The 25,073-nt window shown below is 42.3% G+C and overlaps 1 protein-coding gene across 4 annotated transcripts in view; it reads right to left on the reverse strand.

Annotated features, from left to right (window-relative positions):
• Positions 1 to 19,170: 19,170 nt before the first annotated feature.
• The window catches only part of PANK1 (pantothenate kinase 1), a 59,303-nt gene continuing 53,400 nt past the window's right edge, over positions 19,171 to 25,073 (reverse strand). For all 4 annotated transcript variants that reach the window (XM_077258935.1, XM_077258934.1, XM_077258939.1 and 1 more), the window contains 2 exons: positions 23,293 to 23,418; positions 19,171 to 20,203 (listed from right to left, as the gene is read on the reverse strand). In XM_077258935.1, the coding sequence (XP_077115050.1) occupies positions 20,144 to 20,203; positions 23,293 to 23,418 (186 nt within the window). In that variant the 3' untranslated portion in view covers positions 19,171 to 20,143. The remainder of the gene's footprint in view (positions 20,204 to 23,292; positions 23,419 to 25,073) is intronic.

Here is a 25,073-nt window from a genome sequence, read left to right on the forward strand (position 1 = left end):
CAATGACAACCAGTCGTCCTGTCCCTGCAGCTGAAAAATACCCCATAGCATGATGCTGCCACCACCATGTTTCACTGTTGGGATTGCATTGGGAAGGTGATGAGCAGTGCCAGGATTCCTCCAAAAAAAAGTGGTTTGGTACCGTGTGAAAAAAATATATATACTAGAGTGCTCTCAGTCTGAGAGACAAAATAGGAATCTTGTGGGTGTGATACCTTTTAATGGCTAACAAAATATAGTGAATGATGTTACAAAGTAAGCTTTCGAGATGGCTTGCGTCTCTTCATCAGGCTGGTTTAAAAAAAAACATACAACCGAAAATGAAGCTTTACTATACAACCCTGCAGTCGTACCTAATATACAACAAGAAAAAGAAACTCCACAGACTTCGACTGAAAGCAGGATTATGAACCAGTCAAGATCCTTCTAAAAACTACAGCATGGCGCAAAACCGCCAGAAGGACACAGGTACAGTCAGCTGTGTTATTAATTTGTCATCTCACAAACCCACTAATCTAAAACTCAATGTACTTTCCAGAGGTCTAACATTCTGTCCTACAAAATCTCTAGACAAAAAAGAACTTTGTAGTGACATGGAACAATACTTCCGGAGACTTAGGGTACTGTCTCACAGTGGCACTTTGGTCGCTACGACGGTACGATCTGTGACGTTCCAGCGATATCCATACGATATCGCTGTGTCTGACACGCAGCAGCGATCAGGGACCCCGCTGAAAATCGTACGTCGTAGCAGATCGTTTGGAACTTTCTTTTGTCGCTGGATCTCCCGCTGTCATCGTTGGATCGGTGTGTGACACCGATCCAACAATGCGTTCGCTTGTAACCAGGGTAAACATCGGGTTACTAAGCGCAGGGGCGCGCTTAGTACCCGATGTTTACCCTGGTTACCATCGTAAAAGTAAAAAAAAAAAAAACGTACATACTCACATTCCGGTGTCCGTCAGGTCCCTCGCAGTCTGCTTCCCGCTCTGACTGACTGCTGGCCGTAAAGTAAGAGCAGAGCACAGCGGTGACGTCACCGCTGTGCTGCGCTTTCACTTTACGGCGGCACTCAGTCAGAGCGGGAAGCAGACGGCAAGGGACCTGACGGACACCGGAATGTGAGTATGTACTGTTTTTTTTTTTTTTTACTTTTACGATGGTAACCAGGGTAAACATCGGGTTACTAAGTGCGGCCCTGGGCTTAGTAACCCGATGTTTACCCTGGTTACCCGGGGCCTTCGGCATCGTTGGTCGCTGGAGAGCGGTCTGTGTGACAGCTCCCCAGCGACCACACAACGACTTTCCAACGATCACGGCCAGGTCGTATCGCTGGTCGTGATCGTTGGAAAGTTGCAGAGTGTGACAGTACCCTTAGACTGAAGGAGTTCTTCTCTGCCAAAGAGGACTTGGGGCTTCTGGGCAGCCAAACTCAAGTCAGAGTAGAGAGTAAGAAAAACTCTGACTGGACACCTGCTTCTGGCCGCAACACCATTTTGGACCAATATATTGACTCACTTAGACATTCTGTGCAATCCACAATATTGGAAAAAAAGCAAAGGAAATATCTAATATCAGCTTCCAGGAGAGAAAGGCGATTCACGGCCTGAAGAACAACAGGGAGATCACTATTAAGCCTGTGGATAAAGGTGGTGCCATAGTTCTCCTTAACACAACCAACTACATCAGAGAGGCACACAGACAACTGATGGATATACAGTACTACACCAAACTGGATGATGACCCAACTCCAAAATATCTGAGGGAGCTGAAAAGATCTGTGTACAGACTCCATAAACCTTCTGGACTTAATACCTGACAATCCAAGGATGGGAACTTTCTATATGCTTCCTGAGATTCATAAGCCAGGCAACCCAGGGAGGCCTATCATCTCAGGGGTGGGAACACTCACTGAAAAAATCTCAGGGTGGGTGGAAAACATCCTTAAGCTGCTGGTAAGGAAGACCTCCAGCTATATACAGGACACTACAGACCTGCTAAATAAGCTATCCACGATAGGTCCACTCCCCGAACCATCTTAGCCAACATGGATGTTGAATCCTTGTATTCTAACATCCCATACGAAGATGGACTAACCGCCTGCCGAATGTTTCTTGAGGACAATGGGATCCCTTCAGAGTCTGTAATAACACTGACCAGATTCATCCTCACACACAACTTTTTCTCTTTCGGTGAGGAGCTTTATCTACTGGCTAAACTGGAAAATTACTTTTTAACATCCTGCTCCATTAAACCCTTTGCCTATTTCTGTTATATAGATGACATCTTAATAATCTGGACTGAGTCCGAAGAAGAACTTCTAAATTTCCATGAGAAATTCAACAAATTTCACTCTACCATAAATTTGACATTGGACCACTCAAAAACAAAAATCAACTTTCTAGACACCACCATAAGGGTATGTGCACACGTCCGGATTTCTTGCAGAAATTTCCTGAAGAAAACCGGAAATTTTCTGCAAGAAATCCGCATTTTTTTTTTGCGTTTTTTTTTTCTGTTTTTTTCGCGGTTTTTTTTAGCATTCTGCAAGCGTAATTAGCTTGCAGAATGCTAAAGTTTTCCAAGCGATCTGTAGCATCGCTTGGAAAACTGACTGACAAGTTGGTCACACTTGTCAAACATACTGTTTGACAAGTGTGACCAACTTTTTACTATAGATGCTGCTTATGCAGCATCTATAGTAAAAGATAGAATGTTTAAAAATAATAAAAAAAATTAAAAAAATGGTTATACTCACCCTCTGCAGACAGCCAATCTCCTCAGCGGCGTCCGTTCCTATAGATGCCGGTGTGGTTCAGGACCTTTGATGACGTCGCGGCTTATGATTGGTCACGTGAGTCACATGAGCGGTCACGTGACCAATCACAAGACAGCGACGTCATCACAGGTCCTGAACCACACCATCTATAGGAACGGAAGAGAGAGCATGCACCGGAGAGGCGGGAACACTTCGGGGGCCATCAGAGGGTGAGTATATCACTATTTTTTGTTTTAATTCTTTTTTTTTTACCAATTATATGGTGCCCAGTCCGTGGAGGAGAGTCTCCTTTCCTCCACCCTGGGTATCAACCGCACATAATCTGCTTACTTCCCGCATGGTGGGCACAGCCCCGTGCGGGAAGTAAGCAGATCAATGCACTCCAAGGTGTGCGGAATCCCCGCAATTCCGCATTTTTAATGAACATGTTGCTTTGTTGCTTTTCTTTCCGCAATGCGATTTTTTCGCACAAAAAATGCGGAATACCCTGTAAATAATAGGAGGCATATGTAAGCGTTTTTTTTGCGTTTTTATCACGTTTTTATAGTGAAAAAACGCGAAAAAAACGCGAAAAATCCTGAACGTGTGCACATGGCCTAAGAGTCCAAAATGGTTTGTTCCAAACATCAGTGTATCAGAAACCAATTGACCATCCCACATACCTCAGATGGGACAGCTTCCATCCTAAACACATTAAGGCTGTGTGCACACGTAGCATATTTTTCGCGGTTTTTTTCGCGGTTTTTCGCTATAAAAACGCAATAAAACCGTGAAAAAAACGCTTACATTAAGCATCCTATGTAATAGAATGCAATCCGCATTTTTTGTGCATATGCTGCATTTTTTTCCTGAGCGGAATCGCATTCCAGAAAAAAATGCAGCATGTTCATTAAAATTGCGGAATCGCGGCGATTCTGCACCCATAGGAGTGCATTGATCTGCTTACTTCCCGCATGGGGCTGTGCACACCATGCGGGAAGCAAGCAGATCATGTGCGGTTGGTACCCAGGGTGGAGGAGAGGAGACTCTCCTCCACGGACTGGGCACCATATAATTGGTAAAAAATAAAGAATTAAAATAAAAAATAGTCCTATACTCACCCTCTGATGGCCCCCGAAGTGTTCCCGCCTCTCCGGTGCATGATCTCTCTTCCGTTTCTATAGATGATGTGGATCAGGACCTGTGATGACGTCACTGTCTTGTGATTGGTCGCGTGACCGCTCATGTGACTCACGCGACCAATCACAAGACAGTGACGTCATCGCAGGCCCTTCACTGCACTCCAGCTATAGGAACGGACGCCGCTGAGGTCTGCAGGTGAGTATAACCATGTTTTTTATTTTTTTTATTATTTTTAAACATTCGATCTTTTACTATAGATGCTGCATAGGCTGCATCTATAGAAAAAAGTTGGTCACACTTGTCAAACACTATGTTTGACAAGTGTGACCAACCTGTCAGTCAGTTTTCCAAGCGATGCTACAGATCGCTTGGAAAACTCTAGCATTCTGCAAGCTAATTATGCTTGCAAAACGCTAGTTTTCTGCGGGTATATACATGCTAATTCTGCATGCGATATACCCGCGGCAGGAGGCGCAGAATTGCCGCTGAAATTTCCGCTGCAATTCTGCAACGTGTGAACTTAGCCTAAAAAGACCATTGTCTACAGACAGGCCCTCAGATATAACCATATCTGTTCCAGTCCTAAGGACAGGGATGAACACCTAACCCAACTTAAAATGTCATTTTTAAATCAAGGTTACCATCCCACCTCCATTGATGATCAGATCATTAGGGCCACAAGGATCCCTATAACTCAAGTACTTCAATATGGAAAAAAAGAGGAAAGTCATCGTGTACCTCTGGTAGTGACCTACAACCCACAGCTTGAAATACTGAGAAAAATGGCTAAGAAATTTCACCATATCCTACACAAAGATGACCGGTTAAAAATATTATTCAAAGACCCCCCCTTGCTATGTTACAGGCAACCTCCTAATTTAAGAAACATCATGATCCAAAGTTCAATGCCCTCAGATTCACCAAGAGGGACATATCCTTGCAATGGGAGGAGATGCAAAACCTGCATTCATATAGAGACCAACGACAAGATCCAAATCCCCAACACCCAGCAGGACTATAAGATCCCCGGGACATTCACATGTTCCTCTTCCAATGTGGTAATTTAATTCTATGCAATATATGTCCTGTGGGAGGCCTCTATGTTGGAGAAACAGGACAGAGACTGAGAGCAAGGATGAGGTCCCATCGCCATACAATTACAGACAAAAAAATCCATTTACCTGTGGCCAAACATTTCTGTGGTCCAGGACATAACATAGACAATATGAAAGTTGTCATTTTGAAAGGCAACTTCAAGTCACAGAAACATCGCAGGGTTTGGGAATACAAATTTATTAACATCTTTAAATCTGTTCACACAGGACTCAATTTGTCAGGAGGATTTATGGCCCACTACCAAATCTGAACAATTTCCTCCAGCCCTTTGATCTCACATGCATATGGGGTCCATGAAACTTTCACACCACTTGTCTAATCTTACCTAATTAAGGATTCTCTCTTTAAGGTACCTTCACACGAAACGACGCTGCAGTGATAGCGACAACGATGCCGATCGCTGCAGCGTCGCTGTTTGATCGCTGGAGAGCTGTCACACAGACCGCTCTCCAGCGACCAACGATGCCGAGGTCCCCGGGTAACCAGGGTAAACATCGGGTTGCTAAGCGCAGGGCCGCGCTTAGTAACCCGATGTTTACCCTGGTTACCATCGTAAAAGTAAAAAAAAAACAAAACAGTACATACTCACATTCCGGTGTCCGTCAGGTCCCTTGCCGTCTGCTTCCCGCTCTGACTGAGTGTTACCAGTGTAAAATGTAAAAAAAACAAACAGTACATACTTACATTCGCGTCCCCCGGCGTCCGCTTCCTGCACTGACTGAGCGCCGGCAGTAGCAGGGCACAGCGGTGACGTCACCGCTGTGCTGTGCTTTCACTTTCACTTTGCGGCGCTCAGTCAGTGTGGGAAGCAGACGGCGGGGGATGCGAATGTAAGTATGTACTGTTTGTTTTTTTTACATTTTACACTGGTAACCAGGGTAAACATCGGGTTACTAAGCGCGGCCCTGCGCTTAGTAACCCGATGTTTACCCTGGTTACCAGTGTAAAATATCGCTGGTATCGTTGCTTTTGCTGTCAAACACAACGATACACGGCGATCGGACGACCAAATAAAGTTCTGAACTTTATTCAGCGACCAGCGACATCACAGCAGGATCCTGATCGCTGCTGCGTGTCAAACTAAACGATATCGCTAGCCAGGACGCTGCAACGTCACGGATCGCTAGCGATATCGTTACAAAGTCGTTTCGTGTGAAGGTACCTTTAAGCTCAGTGTTTGTTTATTTAAATGTCTATGTATCACACCTTGCCTGTGCACATTACTGTATATAATTGAGTTTCTTCAAATATTTTGTTATACCAGCCGGATGAAGAGACGCAAGCCGTCTCGAAAGCTTGATTTGTAACATCATTCACTATATTTTGTTAGCCATTAAAAGGTATCACACCCACAAGATTCCTATTTTGTCTCTCAGACTGAGAGCACTCTATATATATTGGTTTCCTCCACACATACCTCTTAGAATTATCACCAAAAAGGTCTATCTTCGTCTCATCAGACCAGAGAATCTTATTTCTCATAGTCTGGGAGTCCTTCATGTGTTTTATACGGGCTTTCATATGTCTTGCACTGAGGAGAGGCTTCCGTCGGGCCACTCTGCCATAAAGGCCTGACTGGTGGAGGACTGCAGTGATAGTTGACTTTGTGGAACTTTCTCCCATCTCCCTTCTGCATCTCTGGAGCTCAGCCACAGTGATCTTGGGGTCAGGTACGGACTGGGGCTGAAATTCAGTTCTGGCATTTGAAATCACACAGGCCCATGATGTCCCCATCCCAATGAACCAGATGGGATATACTACTAATATTACCATGGATGGAGGAAAGGAAGATTTTCTACAAGACCAATATTTCTAATGATACCCTTGGCCTGCTGGGGTGACGGAGTCGGTGTGCTCCATCACAACAATCTGTTAACAACATAGCAGACAAGGCAGCCCATGACCAGACAGGCCCTTCTGGCATTTGCCAGAATTGCCAGATGGCCAGTCCGGCCCTGCTTGGGGTTCTTCTTTACCTCTCTCACCAAGGCTCTTCTCCCACGATTGCTCAGTTTGGCTGGATGGCCAGGTCTAGGAAGACTTCTGGTGGTCCGAAACTTCTTCCATTTAAGGATTATGGAGGCCACTGTTCTCTTGGGAACCTTGAGTACTGCAGAAATTCTGTTGTAACCTTGGCCAGATCTGTGCCTTGCCACAATTCTGTCTCTGAGCTCCTTGGCCAGTTCCTTTTACCTCATGACTCTCTTTTGGTCTGACATGCACTGTGAGCTGTGAGGTCTTATATAGACAGGTGTGTGCCTTTCCAAATCAAGTCCTATCAGTTTAATTAAACACAGCTGGACTCCAATGAAGGAATAGAACCATCTCAAGGAGGATGACAAGGAAATTGACAGCATGTGACTTAAATACGAATGTCTGAGCAAAAGGTCTGTGTAACGAATGGAAGCGGAGGCACAGGTGATGAAGTTCACATTCGTTTCTTTATTTTTTGAGTGGAGCCTCAGTCTGGGGGGCTCCAAAGGGGGTGTAACTAGTGAGCCCCAGGTACCCATAGTAAGATTCCTTGAACAGGACCAGAGTGGAATACCTGGGGGACACAGGTGCTACCTCCAGTTAGACCCCGGACACGTGGCAGCTGTCCCAGCGGGACAAATGGATAAACACATATAACAGATATGGAGGAGCTGACCGGCGGACACCAGGTGTGAGATATGAAGCTGGCTCTGGCAAGGGGTCAGACTTCGGTAGATGGGAGGAAGCTGACTTCGGCAACTTTTGCGTTGTCCAGGGATTTGGATGGCGAGTGGTGGAACGGGATGGCACTTGAGTAAAAGGTACAGGTGTCATCTTAGGATAGCCGAACAACTGGTCACTGATATTCTGCGGAAACAAACAGTATAAGCAGAGTGCAAACGGAATGCTAAATCAGCGCAGACAGAACAAGAACAGAATCGGAAATAACAAGAGTAGATACTTGTTGCTCCAGCACCCTCCCTAAACCGGAGGGGCCAGAAGTAGTAATCAGTGCGCTGCCATTGGTTAATTGAGATTTTCAAAAAAGCGCGCTGTCCCTTTAAGAGACTGGAGGTAAGTGCGCGCATGTCATAAGTAGTGTTGAGCGATACCGTCCGATACTTGAAAGTATCGGTATCGGATAGTATCGGCCGATACCGATACCCGATACCAATACAAGTCAATGGGACACCAAGTATCGGAAGGTATCCTGATGGTTCCCAGGGTCTGAAGGAGAGGAAACTCTCCTTCAGGCCCTGGGATCCATATTACTGTGTAAAAAAAGAATTAAAATAAAAAATATTGATATACTCACCTCTCCAGAGGCCCCTGGACATCACCGCTGGGAACCGGCAGCCTTCTTTGCTTAAAATGAGCGCGTTTAGGGCCTTCCATGACGTCACGGCTTCTGATTGGTCGCGTGCCGCTCATGTGACCGCCACGCGACCAATCACAAGCCGCGACTTCATTCTCAGGTCCTAAATTCCTAGAATGAGGAGTTTAGGGCCTGAGAATTTTGAATTTACTAAATGGCTGCAATGAAACAAAGAGTGAAAAATGTAAAGGGATCTGAAAACTTTCCGCACCCACTGTACTGTTCTGTGCACCTGTTTGTACTTTGTACTTGTGCAAAGTGTTATGTATACAGGGTCGGACTGGGGCACCGGGACACCGGAGAATCCTCGAGCGGTGGATGCTTTATTCTATAGCCGCCCATCACTGGCTGGCAGGCTATACAAATAATGTGAAGTGCAGCCGCGCGACATCTCTTTCACATCACCTGCTAGCAGCAGTGCGCAGCCTGCGCACATTGCAATATTTTCATAAATCAGTTCCCTTATAGTATTACTTCGGGGTATTTTTTATTTCACCACCAGAGTGGTATCAGTAATGTAAGTTCCCACTGTGTAATAAAATACGTAACAGTCGCTGTCTTCTGCCAGTGTGTCGTAGCTTTGGTCCTCTTCGTTGCCGGAAGCAGTGGAATACGACCAGTAGTATTTAGATTACCTCCTGTGCAGCATAATATATATAGAGACTGTGTCCCGTATGGAGTAGTATATAGAGGATGTGTGGTGTAGTATATAGAGGATGTGTCCCGTGTGGTGTAGTATATAGAGGATGTATCCCATGTGTTGTAGTATAGAGAGGATGTGTCCCGTGTGGTGTAGTATATAGAAGGTGTGTCCCATGTGGTGTAGTATATAGAGGATGTATCCCATGTGTTGTAGTATAGAGAGGATGTGTCCCGTGTTGTGTAGTATATAGAGGATGTGTCCTGTGTGGTGTAGTATATAGAGGATGTATCCCATGTGTTGTAGTATAGAGAGGATGTGTCCCGTGTTGTGTAGTATATAGAGGATGTGTCCTGTGTGGTGTAGTATATAGAGGATGTATCCCATGTGTTGTAGTATAGAGAGGATGTATCCCGTGTGGTGTAGTATAGAGAGGATGTGTCCCGTGTTGTGTAGTATATAGAGGATGTGTCCCATGTGGTGTAGTATAGAGAGGATGTGTCTCGTGTGGTGTAGTATATAGAGGATGTGTCTCGTGTGGTGTAGTATATAGAGGATGTGTCCCATGTGGTGTAGTATATAGAGGATGTGTCCCGTGTGGTGTAGTATATAGAGGATGTATCCCATGTGTTGTAGTATATAGAGGATGTGTCCCATGTGGTGTAGTATAGAGAGGATGTGTCCCGTGTGGTGTAGTATATAGAGGATGTGTCCCATGTGTTGTAGTATAGAGAGGTTGTAACCCGTATGGTGAAGTACTGTATATAGAGGATATGTCCTGTGTAGTGTAGTATATAGAGGTTGTGTGCTGTGTGGTGTAGTATATAGAGGTTGTATCCCGTGTGGTGTAGTATATAGAGGTTGTGTCCTGTGTGGTGTAGTATATAGAGGATGTATCCCGTGTGGTGTGGTGTAGTATATAGAGGATGTATCCCGTGTGGTGTAGTATATAGAAGTTGTGTCCTGTGTGGTGTAGTATATAGAGGAGGTGTCCCGTGTGTAGTATATAGAGGTTGTGTGCTGTGTGGTGTAGTATATAGAGGTTGTATTCAGTGTGGTGTAGTATATAGAGGTTGTGTCCTGTGTGGTGTAGTATATAGAGGTTGTGTCCTGTGTGGTGTAGTATATAGAGGATGTATTCTGCGTGGTGTAGTATATAGAGGTTGTATCCCGTGTGGTGTAGTATATAGAGGTGTCCTGTGTGGTGTAGTATATAGAGGATGTATCCCGTGTGTAGTATAAATTGTATTATTTCTATATAACTGCATGGTGGGCCTCAAGAATGTCATTTCTCTGGTGGGCCCAAGGTACTCCAGTCCGACGCTGTATGTATATGCATCTATGTGTGTATGAGTTCTTTTTGCCCTGAAACCCCTTCTTGTAAAAAGGAGTGTGATGTGGGGTGGGATGCTTTCTTTACTCACTTGTTGATTGGGAGTCCTTGTTACCTCCCTGTCCACTGCTACAGATATGACAGGAGACCATAGGTCCAGTTCAACAGGTTTAGCTTTACTGAGTATATGGATTCAAGCAGATGCGGCATACATATTGAGACAGTCCCTTTTTTGTGATGTTCTCTTGGTCCTGTGTATTATCAGTCATTGACTCCATTGTTCCTGACCTGCCCCCGCCTCAACATCTTCTGTTGGTCCCAGTAGCTTCCCATCCGGCATAAGTTTCCCTGAAGCCCACCATACTTTCCTTCTGCTGCGACCCAGCTGACATCTTCCTCATCAGGGAGACAGAGACACAACACTCAGTGTCTCTTCCGGGCCCCAGGCCCAAAACTGTCCCGGTGTCCACACGAAGCTTGGGATGTGTCCTGCTACTGTTTAGAGACTTGTACTGAAAGAACCCTTCGCCTCTGCTACATCCGTTCTCTTACATCTTGTTGGCACCGTCATTATCTAGCACTTCTTGACTCTGCTAAGCACTTCACTCACTCTCCTCATTCTTAACTCCACTGAATCTCCCGAGGAAGTGCTTCCCCTATAAATTAATCTAACACCTCCCAACTATATGTTTTCCTGTGTAGTTTAAACTATATCCCATTGCTGGTAATGGTGCCCCAAGTGGACAGACCTCCCCCATTACCAGGGACATCCTTGAGGCAGAGCCTCCAGGAGAACCGAGACACAAACCGGCCATAAGGATAAAATACAACTCTCTTTTATCAAACACATATAACACAACATATTAATATATCACAATGCATATTTAACCTTATGTTGCCATGACATCTTCATCTACCCCCTACATATACAACCACAGATAACCACAGCACACTATATATATTTATGTATATTAGTACTTGAGTGTTCAGTAGCTCAGTGTGTCACAGAACTATATATTAGTACCTGTGTGTACAGTAGTACATGTTTTTGTAAAGGTGTATTTATGTATTTAAATATATATATATATATATATATATATATATATATACATATATACCGTATATATACATATATACATACATACACTGCCCATTGCCACTTCTTCTATCCTTTATGGTTACAAATACATTAATCAAAAAACACGTTTTTATATATAGGCTGAGAGCATGATAAAGTTAACCTCCCCCAGTAATAATCATACAATAATACAAAAAGTGGAATACTCCAACTATATGTATACCAAAGAAAGGAGTAGCACACACCACTGTGTATAAACTACACAAAAATCTTTATTAATTACACCACAATCTAAAAAATTAGACAGAATCATCCTACATAATTACATAAAAAATATATAGAAAAAAGACAAAGGGGGAAAACTGCCGGTAAAAGACGAGGAGGCGATGCAGATCCAAATGTAGGATTTTAGGCATGCAAATATCAAATCCAGATATACAACCACATTAAGCTACTCATAAACCATAAATTCAAACATCAGACTTATAGTCATCAATACCGCATTTGCTTACATGTTGTCAAGTAAATGGTTAAATGCTTACCCATTGTGTATCCAGACCTGCGACAACCTCCCCACGGCCCCTGAGGCGCATTTGCGTGCTCGCTTTCTCAAAGGGGGATGGTAACCTTTATGGTTGGTATAAATCTCATTATGTGCTCTTACTCTGTATTATTTTGGACATCTCAGGGGGTGTGGTTTTATCAAGGGGCGTGGCAGACATCTGTGAAAAATTTGGACCGTCAGTGACTTTTGATCCAGTTTTCCAGGAAAAATCAAATATGAGGTTGGCAACCCTGATGGTGTCTGCCAAATACCAAATGTTGCTTCTTCCTTTCCGAGCCCTGCCGTGTGTCCAAACCAAAACTTTTTGACTACATGTTGGTGTTGCCACTCAGACGAAGTGCACAACAAATTGTGTGGTCCGGTTTTTCATGTGACCTCTTTGAAAAAGTGAAAAATTTGAGGCTAAAGCAACATTTTCGAGAAAATTTGTTTACATTTTTAATATGACAACCTAATGTTACTAAATTCTGTGAAGTACATGTGAGTTCACTATACCCCTGGAAAAAAATCCTTGAAGGGTATAACTTCCAAGATGGGGTCAGTTGTGGGGGTTTTCTGCTGTTTAGGCACTTTAGAGGCAGTGCGAATGTGACAAGGGGCCTGTTATCTATTTCAGCCAAATTTATGTCCCAAAAGTCAAGCATTGCTCCTTCCATTCCGAGCCCTGGCGTGTGTTCAAACAGATCTTTTCGACTACATGTGGGGTATTGCCATGCTCAGAAGCAGGGTAACAAACTTTGCAGTTCATTTTCTCGTTGCCTCTTGGAAAAGTGAATAATTTGGGGTTGAAGCAACATTTTAGAGTAAAAATTTAAATTTTATTTTTTTTAATTCGACTTTGCAATAATTCCTGTGTAGCACCTGAAGGGTTATAACTTTTGGGGAGTTTTCAATATATAGGACCCACAAAGTCCATTTAAATCTGATTAGGTCTCTAAAGTTTTGTAAATTTCTTGAAAAAAAAATGAGAAATTGCTACTAAACTTTTAGCCCTTCCTAACAAAATAAATGACAATTGAAAGATGATGCAGCTTTAGGCTATGTGCACACGTTCAGGAATTTTCGCGTTTTTTGCGAGTTTTTTCGTGATAAAAACACTATAAAAACGCATACGTATGCATCCTATCATTTAGAATGCATTCCGCATTTTTTGTGCACATGATGCGTTTTTTTCAGCAAAAAAACGCATTGCGGGAAAAGAAGCATCATGTTCATTATTTTTGCGGATTTTATGCGGATTTCCCATTGTATTATGCCATTTGGAGTGTCCGAAAAAAAAAAAAAACGCTAAAAATCTGCAAAAAAACGCGCAAAATCCACGCAAAAAACGCATGCAGAATTCCTGCGGAAAACCTCAGGTTTATCTCAGGAAAATTCTGCATGCATTCCGGACATGTGCACTTACCCTTAAAGTAGACATAAGGGAAATGTTATTTATTAATTATTTGTACAGCATGACTCACTGGTTTTAAGAAAATAAACATTGAAGATTGCGATTTTTTTTTTCCAAACTTTTGCCAAATTTCAGATATTTTCACAAATAAACGCAAAACATATCAACCTAAAATTACCATTAACAAACTACAATGTGTCTCGAAAAAAGTCTCAGAATCAGTGGGATCTGCTGACGTGTTCCAGAGTTATTACCACAAAGTGATACTGGTCAGAATAAAAAATGTGGCTTAGTCAGGAAGGTCAAAACTGGTTCAGTTACTAAGGGATTAAAGATGCCGTGGTACCATGTTTTTTAGGAGTATTTTCAGCAAAGATTTCTATACAAGCCTCAAGAAAACATATAAAAGCGCAATTATATTTTTGTGCAGAAGTGCAGATTCTCTGCATTTCTGCAAAAATAACACATTAAAAAAATACTGTATTTTGCAGATTATAAGACGCACCCCAAATTTTGGGGAGGAAAATAAGAAAACTTTTTTTTTTTTACATTTTTTTTTTTTTTAAATAAAATGGTGGTTTGTCTTATAGCCCACTTTTAGCTTACCGGGGGGAGAGGTGATGGCTGCAGTGGAGCGGTGCTCCCATAGGAATGGTCGCAGCTACAGGAAGCTGGCGGCGGCAGTAGTGGGACGATGCTGCGAGCCTGGTAAGCTACATTCAGATTATAAGACGCTCCCCCAATTTCTGCGAGCCTGGTAAGCTACATTCAGATTATAAGACGCTCCCCCAATTTCCCCCCAAATTTTGGGAAAAAAAAGTGTGTCTTATAATACATCAAATCAGCTGCAAAAATACAACACAAAAGTAAAAATAGCATAAAAAAACAACTCAGCCTGACTGCATCTAACATCTGCTCCTATTTTCTGCACTTATTCATGCGTTTTCATGTGCATTTTGATGTAGTATAAATGCACCAAAAAAAATGTAACAGAACAATGACAGACTAGCCTTTAACCTGCAGATTTAGGGGCCCTATTGAAATAAATGAGTAAAATCTACATAAAAAAATGCATTTCCGCAACAGAAATTGACAAGAAGTGGATTTAATCGATGCAAAACAAGTCAATTTCAACCCAAATTCTGCAGCATAAAAAATCCAGTTTGCTGTTACTGTAAAATTCTGCAGATTTCATATAAGTAAAATCCACACCAAATACTCAACATGTGAACCTAGCATCATGGTGGAAAGCAAAAACAAGGGTTTCTGGGTCTAGAGGTTTTTGGACCATTTACCAGCCTTCTGACTTGGTTATTTCTTGAGCACTAGCGTTTATCATGAGTTTGCCCAGTATGGTTTGACCTCTGACTGCTTGACCCTTTGCTTGAATACTTTTACTAGCTCTAATGGATCTTGTCTCGGCTACTCATGACCTTGCTCTTTGATTCTTGTTGTGCTTGTCTAGTGTTTCTACGGTTCTGAGCCCCGCAAATTTGGATCATCCTTATATCCTGTAACTCCACAGTTAGGGACTACTCCGTGGACACAACCTGGGAGCCCATGCAGCAATCTTTATATCCTTCTAGAGGGGTAATGGGTGTACACCAGGGTTCTCCCTAGACTCTGTCAAAGTGATATGCGCAAGGCCAGATTTTGGAAGCCCATTTATAGCTGACCATTTCATGACACCTACCCACATGTAGGGCACAAAATTGTTGTGAAATTCAGGATATGCTATAGATTTCCAAATCCTTAGCAGGCCTATTATGTTGTGGTATTTCAGAGGCTTAAAGGGTTTGTCCTATGAACAATATACTGTACATGTTAATAAATATATTTTTGAATAATAATAAGAATGTGTTAAAAAAATGTTCCTGTTAATCTTAAAAATGTGACACTTCTATGTACTGTGTAATGGATCCCAGGAGCTGTGAAATGATCAGACCATGTTCCTACACGGTCAGACACGGCCATTACACAGTACACAGCAGGGACACATTTATAAGATTATCTCAGCACAGGAACATTTTTTTTAACACATCCAATTGTGGAACTTATTATTATGCCAAGATCTCTTAAAGAGTACTTTGTGGGAAATTCCGTTTAAAGGGTTTGTCCAATCACATCATAATGGTGGACATATCCATAGGTCAACAATAGGAGATCAGTTGGGGTCTGACAATCTGCAACCCCCCAATAAGCTATTATTTGCTTTCTGCTATTGAATGGAGCTGAGCTCTGCACCTTTGTTCTATGTCTTTACATCCAGCCACCGCCGGAGCGACCAATTCATCAGTTGGGGGGATGGGTGTTGTTACTCCCATTGATCCCATATGGACAAATCATCAATATGGTGCTACTGGACAATCCCTTTAAATACATATGTATTTTGCTGCAGTCTTACATTTTTGGAACACTACTTCACACAATATAAAAACAAGAAAAAACAACATTAAAACGTTGCAAATTTTATTTAAAGACAGACGATAGGCAGTATTTATTATGTTGAGATGAAAACAATGACAGATGAAATTTACACATTTTTACAATTAACAGTTTTCAAATAATCTAACACACAATGAAATGTACTCTCAGTATCAACAGATTAATGCAATTACCCCAATGGAATATTCAACTTGTCGGCCACAGAAAACTAACAGGATATTGCAAACACATTATAGACTATAACAAAGCATTAATTCCAGTTTTCTAAGAAAAATCAGTTTAAGTTCTAAAATAAAAAAAATAAGGCATAACATTTTTGTGAATTAAAGACATGAGCTGTACAATATTCTGTACCATTTGTACATTAGAACCGCATTGTTACACAAGTTATTTGCGTCTTATCATATAAAATAAAACTTTTAGAAGTCAGATTAAAAAAAATTGTCTATACAGTAGTTTGTTTCGGAAAAGAAAATCAATCAAACGTGACCCTGGACATATAATAGCCGATCAGAATCTCCCATGAATGAGTCCAAGTCATTTCAATTCTGCCAATATCAAAGACGTGTGCTCAGAGTCAGGAGGCTGCACGCTGAGGGGAGATGGTGACTGCTGCCGGGCAGCTCTAGGTCCGGATTATCTGACATAAGAACACGCGATTCAGCGTGCCGAAATCCAACATGCAAGATTCTTCTACTCCCCGATATCTACTATTGGGTGGCATTGGGACACCCCAATACACACTAGATGTGTGGTCTACTCTGCCAAAATTGGTTGGTTTAGCTGATGTCCTTGAAGGGAGCATGGGCATTATTGGAAGGTAACCCAGCTTTGAAATAATTTTTTCATCAGTGGTCTTAAGACCCCCAACAATTGCTTAAAACAAGGGACGGAAGCAATCAGTTTACGACTTGCCAAACAGAGGTGTGTCGGCCTATTAGAAAGTCTATAATCTGAGTCGAGGATAAGCGAAACTCTTCTGCCCCTTTGAACAATCACAAGGCATTTCAAGACTCAGACCAACAGCGATAAATATCAAAAAAATGATTTAGAAGTTTAGTTTCCACTTAAATATTGGCAATTGGAAACTTCTGAAGAATCTACTTCATGCTACAGGGTTTGAGGGGGCATAAATATTGCACCAAACCACCATGAACTCTGAGCCCACTGATTCGCTTAGTTTGGCTTATCATGCAGAAAGTGTCTATCCAACAACTGACTGTCAGCTAGAGCCACCTTACAGAATATAATGTAGTGTCAGGCTGGAGTTACACCGAGATTGTGGCCACGACAAGGTCGCATGGCCAAAGATTGCTATGACCCACTCCTATATGTGAGTGTATTGCAGTTGAAAGGAGTTGCATTGCGCCCCTGACGGTCCAGTAACCTGGGAAGCGAAACGCAAAAAGTCAAGATTTTTTTGTGCCTCGCTTTTTGTGGTACTTAAGGGGTCTCATTGTGACCCCATTCATGGACAAGTAGCAGCTGCACATAGCGACCTCTGGAAGCATGACACGTATCGTGGCCAGAGAGGTCTCATAGCTCCAGCTTTAAAATTACTCACAATGGCGAGTTTTAGCATTTAACATCACAAATCTATTTATAAAAAGGCACAAGCAATGCTCATGTCCAAAAAAATACGAAAAATTAAAGTGAAGAAAAGAGAAAACAAACTAAATTTTAAATAAAATAAAGTGTTCTGAAGGAAATGTCAATCGCTGTGCAAAATTGGTAAGGTAGTTTTCTTATATGAGAGTATGACGCTTTATATGACAGCACATAGCTTTAGCAGCACTTTTAGTGGGACCACTAAAAAACCTTCAGGGACATATTAAAAGGGGGAGGAGGCATGTCATTGACGTTACTCAATGTCTCTTGCATGAATCTAAAGTCTTCTCATTCAGATTAAGTTGAATGAAACTAATATTTTGATATCAGTCTGACATTCTCGGAAAAAGCTGCAATGTAATCTGAGATCTCACAAAGCCAAAATCAGGCCAAATGCAACAATGTAAGGAGATTAAGGCGGCCTTCCTGGAGTCTCCTGCCTGCTAGGGTTGTGTCCTGGAGGCTCCTGTCTGCTAGGGTTGTGTCCTGGAGGCTCCTGTCTGCTAGGGTTGTGTCCTGGAGGCCCCTGCCTGCTAGGGTTGTGTCCTGGAGGCTCTTGCCTCCTAGGGTTGTGTCCTGGAGGCTCCTGTCTGCTGGGGTTGTGTCCTGGAGGCTCCTGCCTGCTGGGGTTGTGTCCTGGAGGCTCCTGCCTGCTGGGGTTGTGTCCTGGAGGCTCCTGCCTTCTACGGTTGTGTCCTAGAGGCTCCTGTCTGCTAGGGTTGTGTCCTGGAGGCTCCTGCCTGCTAGGGTTGTGTCCTAGAGGCTCCTGTCTGCTAGGGTTGTGTCCCAGAGGCTACGGTCTGCTAAGGTTATGTCCCTAAATATTCTCATCTGTTCAGCACTAACTGGATAATGTCACCCCATTGACAGAGGGTTAGGTGACACCTAGAATGAAACTAATATTCTGATATCAGTCTGACATTCTCGGAAAAAGCTGCAATGTAATCTGAGATCTCACAAAGCCAAAATCAGGCCAAATGCAACAATGTAAGGAGATTAAGGTGGCCTTCCTGGAGGCTCCTGCCTGCTAGGGTTGGGTCCTGGAGGCTCCTGCCTGCTAGGGTTGTGTCCTGGAGGCTCCTGCCTGCTAGGGTTGTGTCCTGGAGGCTCCTGCCTGCTAGGGTTGTGTCCTGGAGGCTCCTGCCTGCTAGGGTTGTGTCCTGGAGGCTCCTGCCTGCTAGGGTTGTGTCCTGGAGGCTCCTGCCTGCTAGGGTTGTGTCCTGGAGGCTCCTGTCTGCTAGGGTTGTGTCCTGGAGGCTCCTGCCTGCTAGGGTTGTGTCCTGGAGGCTCCTGCCTGCTAGGGTTGTGTCCTGGAGGCTCCTGCCTGCTAGGGTTGTGTCCTGGAGGCTCCTGCCTGCTAGGGTTGTGTCCTGGAGGCTCCTGCCTGCTAGGGTTGTGTCCTGGAGGCTCCTGCCTGCTAGGGTTGTGTCCTGGAGGCTCCTTTCTGCTAGGGTTATGTCCCTCAATATTCTCATCTGTTCAGCACTGACTGGATAATGTCACCCCATTGCCAGAGGGTTAGGTGACACCTCGTTATCAAGTTTTTCAAAGATTTCCAAAAGGAAAAACGGGAATAGCACAACACTGAGCTTCATGAAAAATTAACTAAAACAAACATGTCAGGAGAACTAACAGGATCTTTTCAGTAAATTTTGCATGTGTATTTAAAGGGAGTGTTTAATAAAAAAAAGGCCTACTGTTTAAATCAGGATTATAAGTTAAATGTACCATGTATTTTTAAAAAAATATTATTCATATCACGATCTGCATTAAATATTTTTTAATCTTGCCACTGCGGATACTAGCGAATCATACCTCTTTACAAAATAATTTTCAGCAGTTTCATTACCATGACAGACAGGAGTACAGTGAAAAGTAACATCTCAATACACTGCTAATACAAGATCAACCAACGATGATCGGCGATGTCACAGCTGACCCTGATTCCCATCCTTTTTAATCACCTTTCACACGCTCATTAGATGCTTCCATGCAATGGAATAAGGTATGAGTCAGTCTATTGCTGCTAAAGTACATGTGAACTTCTGGATATAACAATTGCTGGTGTGAAAATAGCAAGATTTTTTTTTTTTTAAATAAAGATTGTGACATGGGGTAAAAGAAAAACATAAATGCACCATAAAAACCTGATTTAAACAGTAGGTTGTTTTTTTGATTACATATTCCCTGTGATGTATCAGGTCCAATATATGCAGGATTAAAGGAACTTTTGGCCAGACTGGAGGTTTGTCAGTAACCAGATTACCAAGTTGTCCAGTAATACCCCAATGCCCCACTGCGCAGCCCCACAATGGGAAATAACTATGTGATGTCATTGTGCGTCATACACATCCTTTACAAGAACAGATTAGACTCGCTTCAGACTAGCTTAAAAGATGTAAAATCATAAATTAGATTTATAGTTGTACCTGCAGCAGCCCCCAACAAAAGGGCAGATTAAAAGGCTATTTACATAAAAATAAATATAAAGAATTACCGCATTACAATTAGTTCCCGATCACTACAGTACATTTGGCCTTGTTGCACAGTTTGTTTTTACAGTAAAATATACAGATAATATTTATATATACACAGTCTCTCAGTGACTATTTACAGGGTATAACATGAAGGTGTAAAATGGCTTTATGTGTCTTCTTGAAGGAAGGATCTTCTCCAGCAATGAGCAGCACAGAAATTGGATGCGGGGGTCTTCCTTCAATGATCGTCATTCATCTTGAAAAGCTCCAGCAGGGCACCAACAGCCCCGAAGTAACCCTGTAATAGACACATAGAGAAGGTTTTCACAACACTGTACTTTCACTTGATCGCATTTTATAGATATTTTGCAAAAGAAGCAATGTGCAAATTACTTTATTCTGAGGGGTTTTCCAGTACTTTTATATTTATAGCCTATTACTGTAGACCAGATGTGATTAGCTGCGGAGCTGCACAGCCCAACTATGTCAACCGTATAGTGGCTGCGGCTGGGTTCGCCACATCCGCCCCTATTCGAATGAACCAGGGTGGATCTGCACTACCTCGCTGCAGCCATTATACAATTGATGGAGATACGCTCTTCTGCTCTGCTAACATGTAGCTGCCATTAGCACCGGGACCACTGAATGCAGGCAGTGCTGGGTGTTGTACCCCACCTCTAAGCGTAGGCCATCAATATAAAAGTACCGGATAACCCCTTTACAAATGATATTCCTTTCCCCATGAAAAGCACTCCAAGCTGCCGGCCACTAGGTGTCTCCCTTCTCTCTAACATGCTGTCCACTACCTCAGATTTAACCCTTCACCCACGGGCCATTTTTTCGAGTTTTGCACCCTTTCTTCCCAGAGCCACAACGTTTTTATTTTCATATCAATATGGCCATGTGAGGGCTTGTTTTTTGAGAACAGAGTTGTACTTTTGAATGTCATCATTGATGCTACCATATAATGTACTGGAAAACGGGGGAAAAAACCAAACATGTATAGGTTTTCTTTTATTTAAGTGGTGAAAAAAACCAACGTATGTATATATTAAAAAAAAAAAAAAGGTACGCAAATTTCCGAGACCTGTAGAGTCTTTATTTTTCAGTACCTGGGGTTGGGTGAGGGCTTATTTTTGCACTCTGAGTTGCCGTTTTTATTGATACTATTTTGGGATAGATACGATATTTTGATTGCTTGTTATTGCATTTATTGCAATGTTGCGGTGACCAACAAGCCGTAATTCTGACGTTTTGATTTTTTTTCTCGTTATGCCGTTTACCAATCGGATTAATTATTTTTATATTTTGATAGATTGGGCGTTTCTGAATGCGGAGATACCAAATATGTGTATTTTTTATTGTTGTATTTTGAATGGGACAACAAAGGGAGTGATTTGAACTTTTATAATTTTCTTAAAAAACATTGTTCCTCTCCATAGGAGGCTTTAAGCTGTGATTTCTGATCGCTTGCGCTGCACATAGCTGAAGCCCTGCTCTGTGTAGCAGAAATGGTCATCTGCTATGTACACTGGCCACGGGGCGGCGCTCATAGCAGATTGGCAATGACAACCAAGGGGGTCTCCTGCAAACTCACGATTGTCATGCCGACCCATTGGTGCCCCGCGATCATGTGACAGGGTCACCAATGGGTGGAGGGTGGGGGGGTTTAGACATGCTAATGTTAAATTCTGCTTTCAGAGATTAACAGAGGCATTTAACATGTTAACAGCCACTAAAGAAAAATGAATGGCAAGTTACAGAGCATAGAAATCGACAATTTCTGGAAATACTGTATGTGACTGGTATGTGCACAAAAACTATTTAGCATGTTGTGCAGGTTGAGAGCAACACAACTAAGCTTTTCTACAGCTTTGTGTGAAATAACGGGTACACCTTAAGTTTAGAGGGATTTTACACTTGCTGTATCTGTGAAGTCACATCATTAGTGACTAGATAGCACTAATTCCACTAAGTATTGTATCCTAAATATATCACTATTTAGGGTTAGTATATACAGTAGCTCCACTGTAGATTTCATTCTAACTATTTCACTAGGTAATTCTCCCTCTTCCTCACATAGAGCAGCGGGCGTCACACATGAGCTGCCTACCCTACATGGTGGAGCATCAATGTATCCTTCAGTGCCATAAACAACGGGCAATGGATGTATTGACATTTCGTCATTGGTCTCTGTCGTGTCACGGATGTGAGGTGGAGCATCATGCAGAGAACCCGCCAATGTGTGACATAAACAGATGTTAGTTACACCTTGCTATTTATACCCTTTGATTTCAATATTAATTACCTCCTGATAAAGCAAGGATGCGAAACGTGCTTCACCGTGTCTGAGATTGGTGCACTTGAGCAATCTGCATGCCTTTAGGTAATATAAACCCTTCAGATCTTTAGGAATATGAGTAAACTACCAATACTTATGTATGCAATGGATATGTATACAGGCTGAGATTGGGTGGGCAAGTACCATTATGGATGTCTATTAAATTGCAAATTTAGTGTGATCATACTTCTTTGGTGTACAGTGTTATACGGATACCTGAACTAATACAAGATAACTAATACTTAGAATTGCATGACACCCTTTCCAGTAATATTATATATTGGGGATATGCCGCCATCTTTTGCAGACAAATACATTGTTTTATATGGGATATCCCGCCGATATGCTCTGTATGGCTTTTGTACTTGACCATTCTAAGGTACCGGTAGTCCATTGTTCTAGCTGGGCCTTGGTTGGTGTTTTTTTTTGCTATACTTTTTAATTGTCTGTGATTTGTTATTTGACACTAATAAAAATTTATTTTTAAAGATATACATGTAAGTTTTGCAATAAAGTTTCATGAAAAATATTTGGAATGTTTGGCTACTATAGCCCTCATAGTACATAGACTGCAGAGAAGTTAATAGTGAATCTGTCACAGCATGGTCTGTAACCCTTATCTCTGTTCTCCTCAATGATCTTCTAAGCTAACAGAGGACTATGTGGTCATAAATCAGCTTGGCATAATATGGTTCAGGAGAAGAAAGATAAGAGTAATAGTTCATGCAGCCAGAACAACCTCGATGATGGATCTTGCAGTCTGCCATACACTGTAATACGTAGAGGCAGTTTAAGATTTTTAATAAAACCCTATTAGTTTTTTTTTTTAAAGCGAAAACTACATGCCTTTAAGTATTTTCATAGACTGGACATAATGGCATCCGCTTCTTCGCTTGCCGGGGATTGCAGCCTGTGATTGGATACACCTTATGTTCTGGTGTGCCGTCTAAGATCCTATTAATCTGAACCCCCACTAATTTGGTTACTATGGATTTACCTTAACTGTATATAGGCAGAATACCACTTTAAACTCCTCCTTCTCTCACCTCATGTTCCAAAAAGAGGGCTTTCAGTTGTCCCTTTGACCAGTAATCCATTGCATAGGATAGCAGCTTCATGGAAACCATGTTGATCCGTAGAAAGTTCCCAACAAACAGCACTCTGTCAATGTTCTACAAATGGAGGTATACAAAAGGATTTACTCAAAAAACAAAGATTAATCAGCCCAATTATTGAAGCAGAGGTATCACTGACATGGCAACACATGAGACAGGGCCGGTCATGCAAGGGCAGACATGGAATTCAGAGGGAGGTACCTCACTCCCCAAAATTATTTAAAAAATACTTTTTCTCCATGTACACACAGGTAAAATAAATTAAAAAAAATGTTCAGAAGGCCTACGCGTTTTAGGGTTTCCGATCCCTGATCGATAGATAGATGTAACACAAGAAGTGTGACAATGAGCAAAACAACATTCCTGTGCATTATGCTCATTTTCGGGGAATATATGCACTAGTATGGGGCGAGGCCGCACCTTCTAGTCAGATGCGCACACTGTCCGGCCTCCGCTCCATACACTGGCCTGGGGTATGTATAACTCATACATATGATTACAGACTTATTGATTTGGACCGGACAACCCCTTTAAGGGCTCACTCACATCTGTGTATGAAAAAAAATTGCTCCGATGTTCATCCTGAAAAGTTGGAACTTCATCTTTTACATACTATAACGCTCTATGTAACTTAAAGCTCGTTTCCACACCTAAAAAAAGCAATCTTATATAAAGATAATAGACAGATAGATGAAAGAAATATATGAGATATATTAGAGATAGATAATAAAGAGATAGAATAGATGGATATCCTGTAGATATGTCATTTCTCAAGCCCTCTACATCTTATAAACTTGCACCCTTTGGTGCCTTTCATGTGGAGCTTATTCTACAGTGTTTTAGGCTTTTTTTAATCAAATAAATAAATTTAAAAAATGACATGGAGTCTCCCCTATTGTGAAACCAGCAAAGGTAAAGCAGACAACTGAGAGCTGATATAATCAGACTGAGAAGGTCGCTTGTTATTTGTCCCTTCCCAGCCTAAAAACACCAGCCCACAGCCACCCCAGGAGTGGCACATCACATGACATGCGCCAACTCTGGTGCTTCACCGTCACTCTTCCCTATTGCCCTGATGTGTTGGCAGTCAGGGTGTATGGTAGTTGGGGTTGAAATCACAGCTGGAATAAAGCCCTGGGTTAGTAATAGAGATGTGTCCATCAGACGCCCCCATTACTAACCCAGTAATAAAAACAACACAAACATAAAAAACCTTTATTTAAAAATAAATAAAAAAAAAAAACACTCCCCGACACTTTCCCTGGTTCACCAATGTTGCCCCGTTACCCTGATTTTCACCGCACCAGGGCAATCGGGAAAGTGAAGGTAAGCACCAGAAATGGCGCATCTGATGCACCGCTTCTGGGGCGGCTGCGGGCTGGGATTTTTAGGCTGGGCAGAGGCCAATAATGAGGGACCTTTCCAGCCTGATACAATAAGCCCCCTGCTGTCTGCTTTACCTTTTCTGGTTATCAAAAAGAAGGGGGACCTCACAACTTTTTTAAAATTATTTATTAGGTCAAACAACCCTAAACACCCTTTAGTGCTACAGGAAAAGCACTAAAGGGTGCAAGTTTATTACATGCAGGAGGGTTGTGAAATTATATATGCACAGCAGACCTGGAAAAAAACTCACAGACCAGCACTGACTCGTTCAGTAACATTAGTCAGAGTGCAATGGGATTTTTACTCACAATGCACTCGTCCGATTT

This window comes from Ranitomeya variabilis, chromosome 4, assembly GCF_051348905.1.
Source record: "Ranitomeya variabilis isolate aRanVar5 chromosome 4, aRanVar5.hap1, whole genome shotgun sequence".
Lineage (NCBI taxonomy): Eukaryota > Metazoa > Chordata > Amphibia > Anura > Dendrobatidae > Ranitomeya > Ranitomeya variabilis.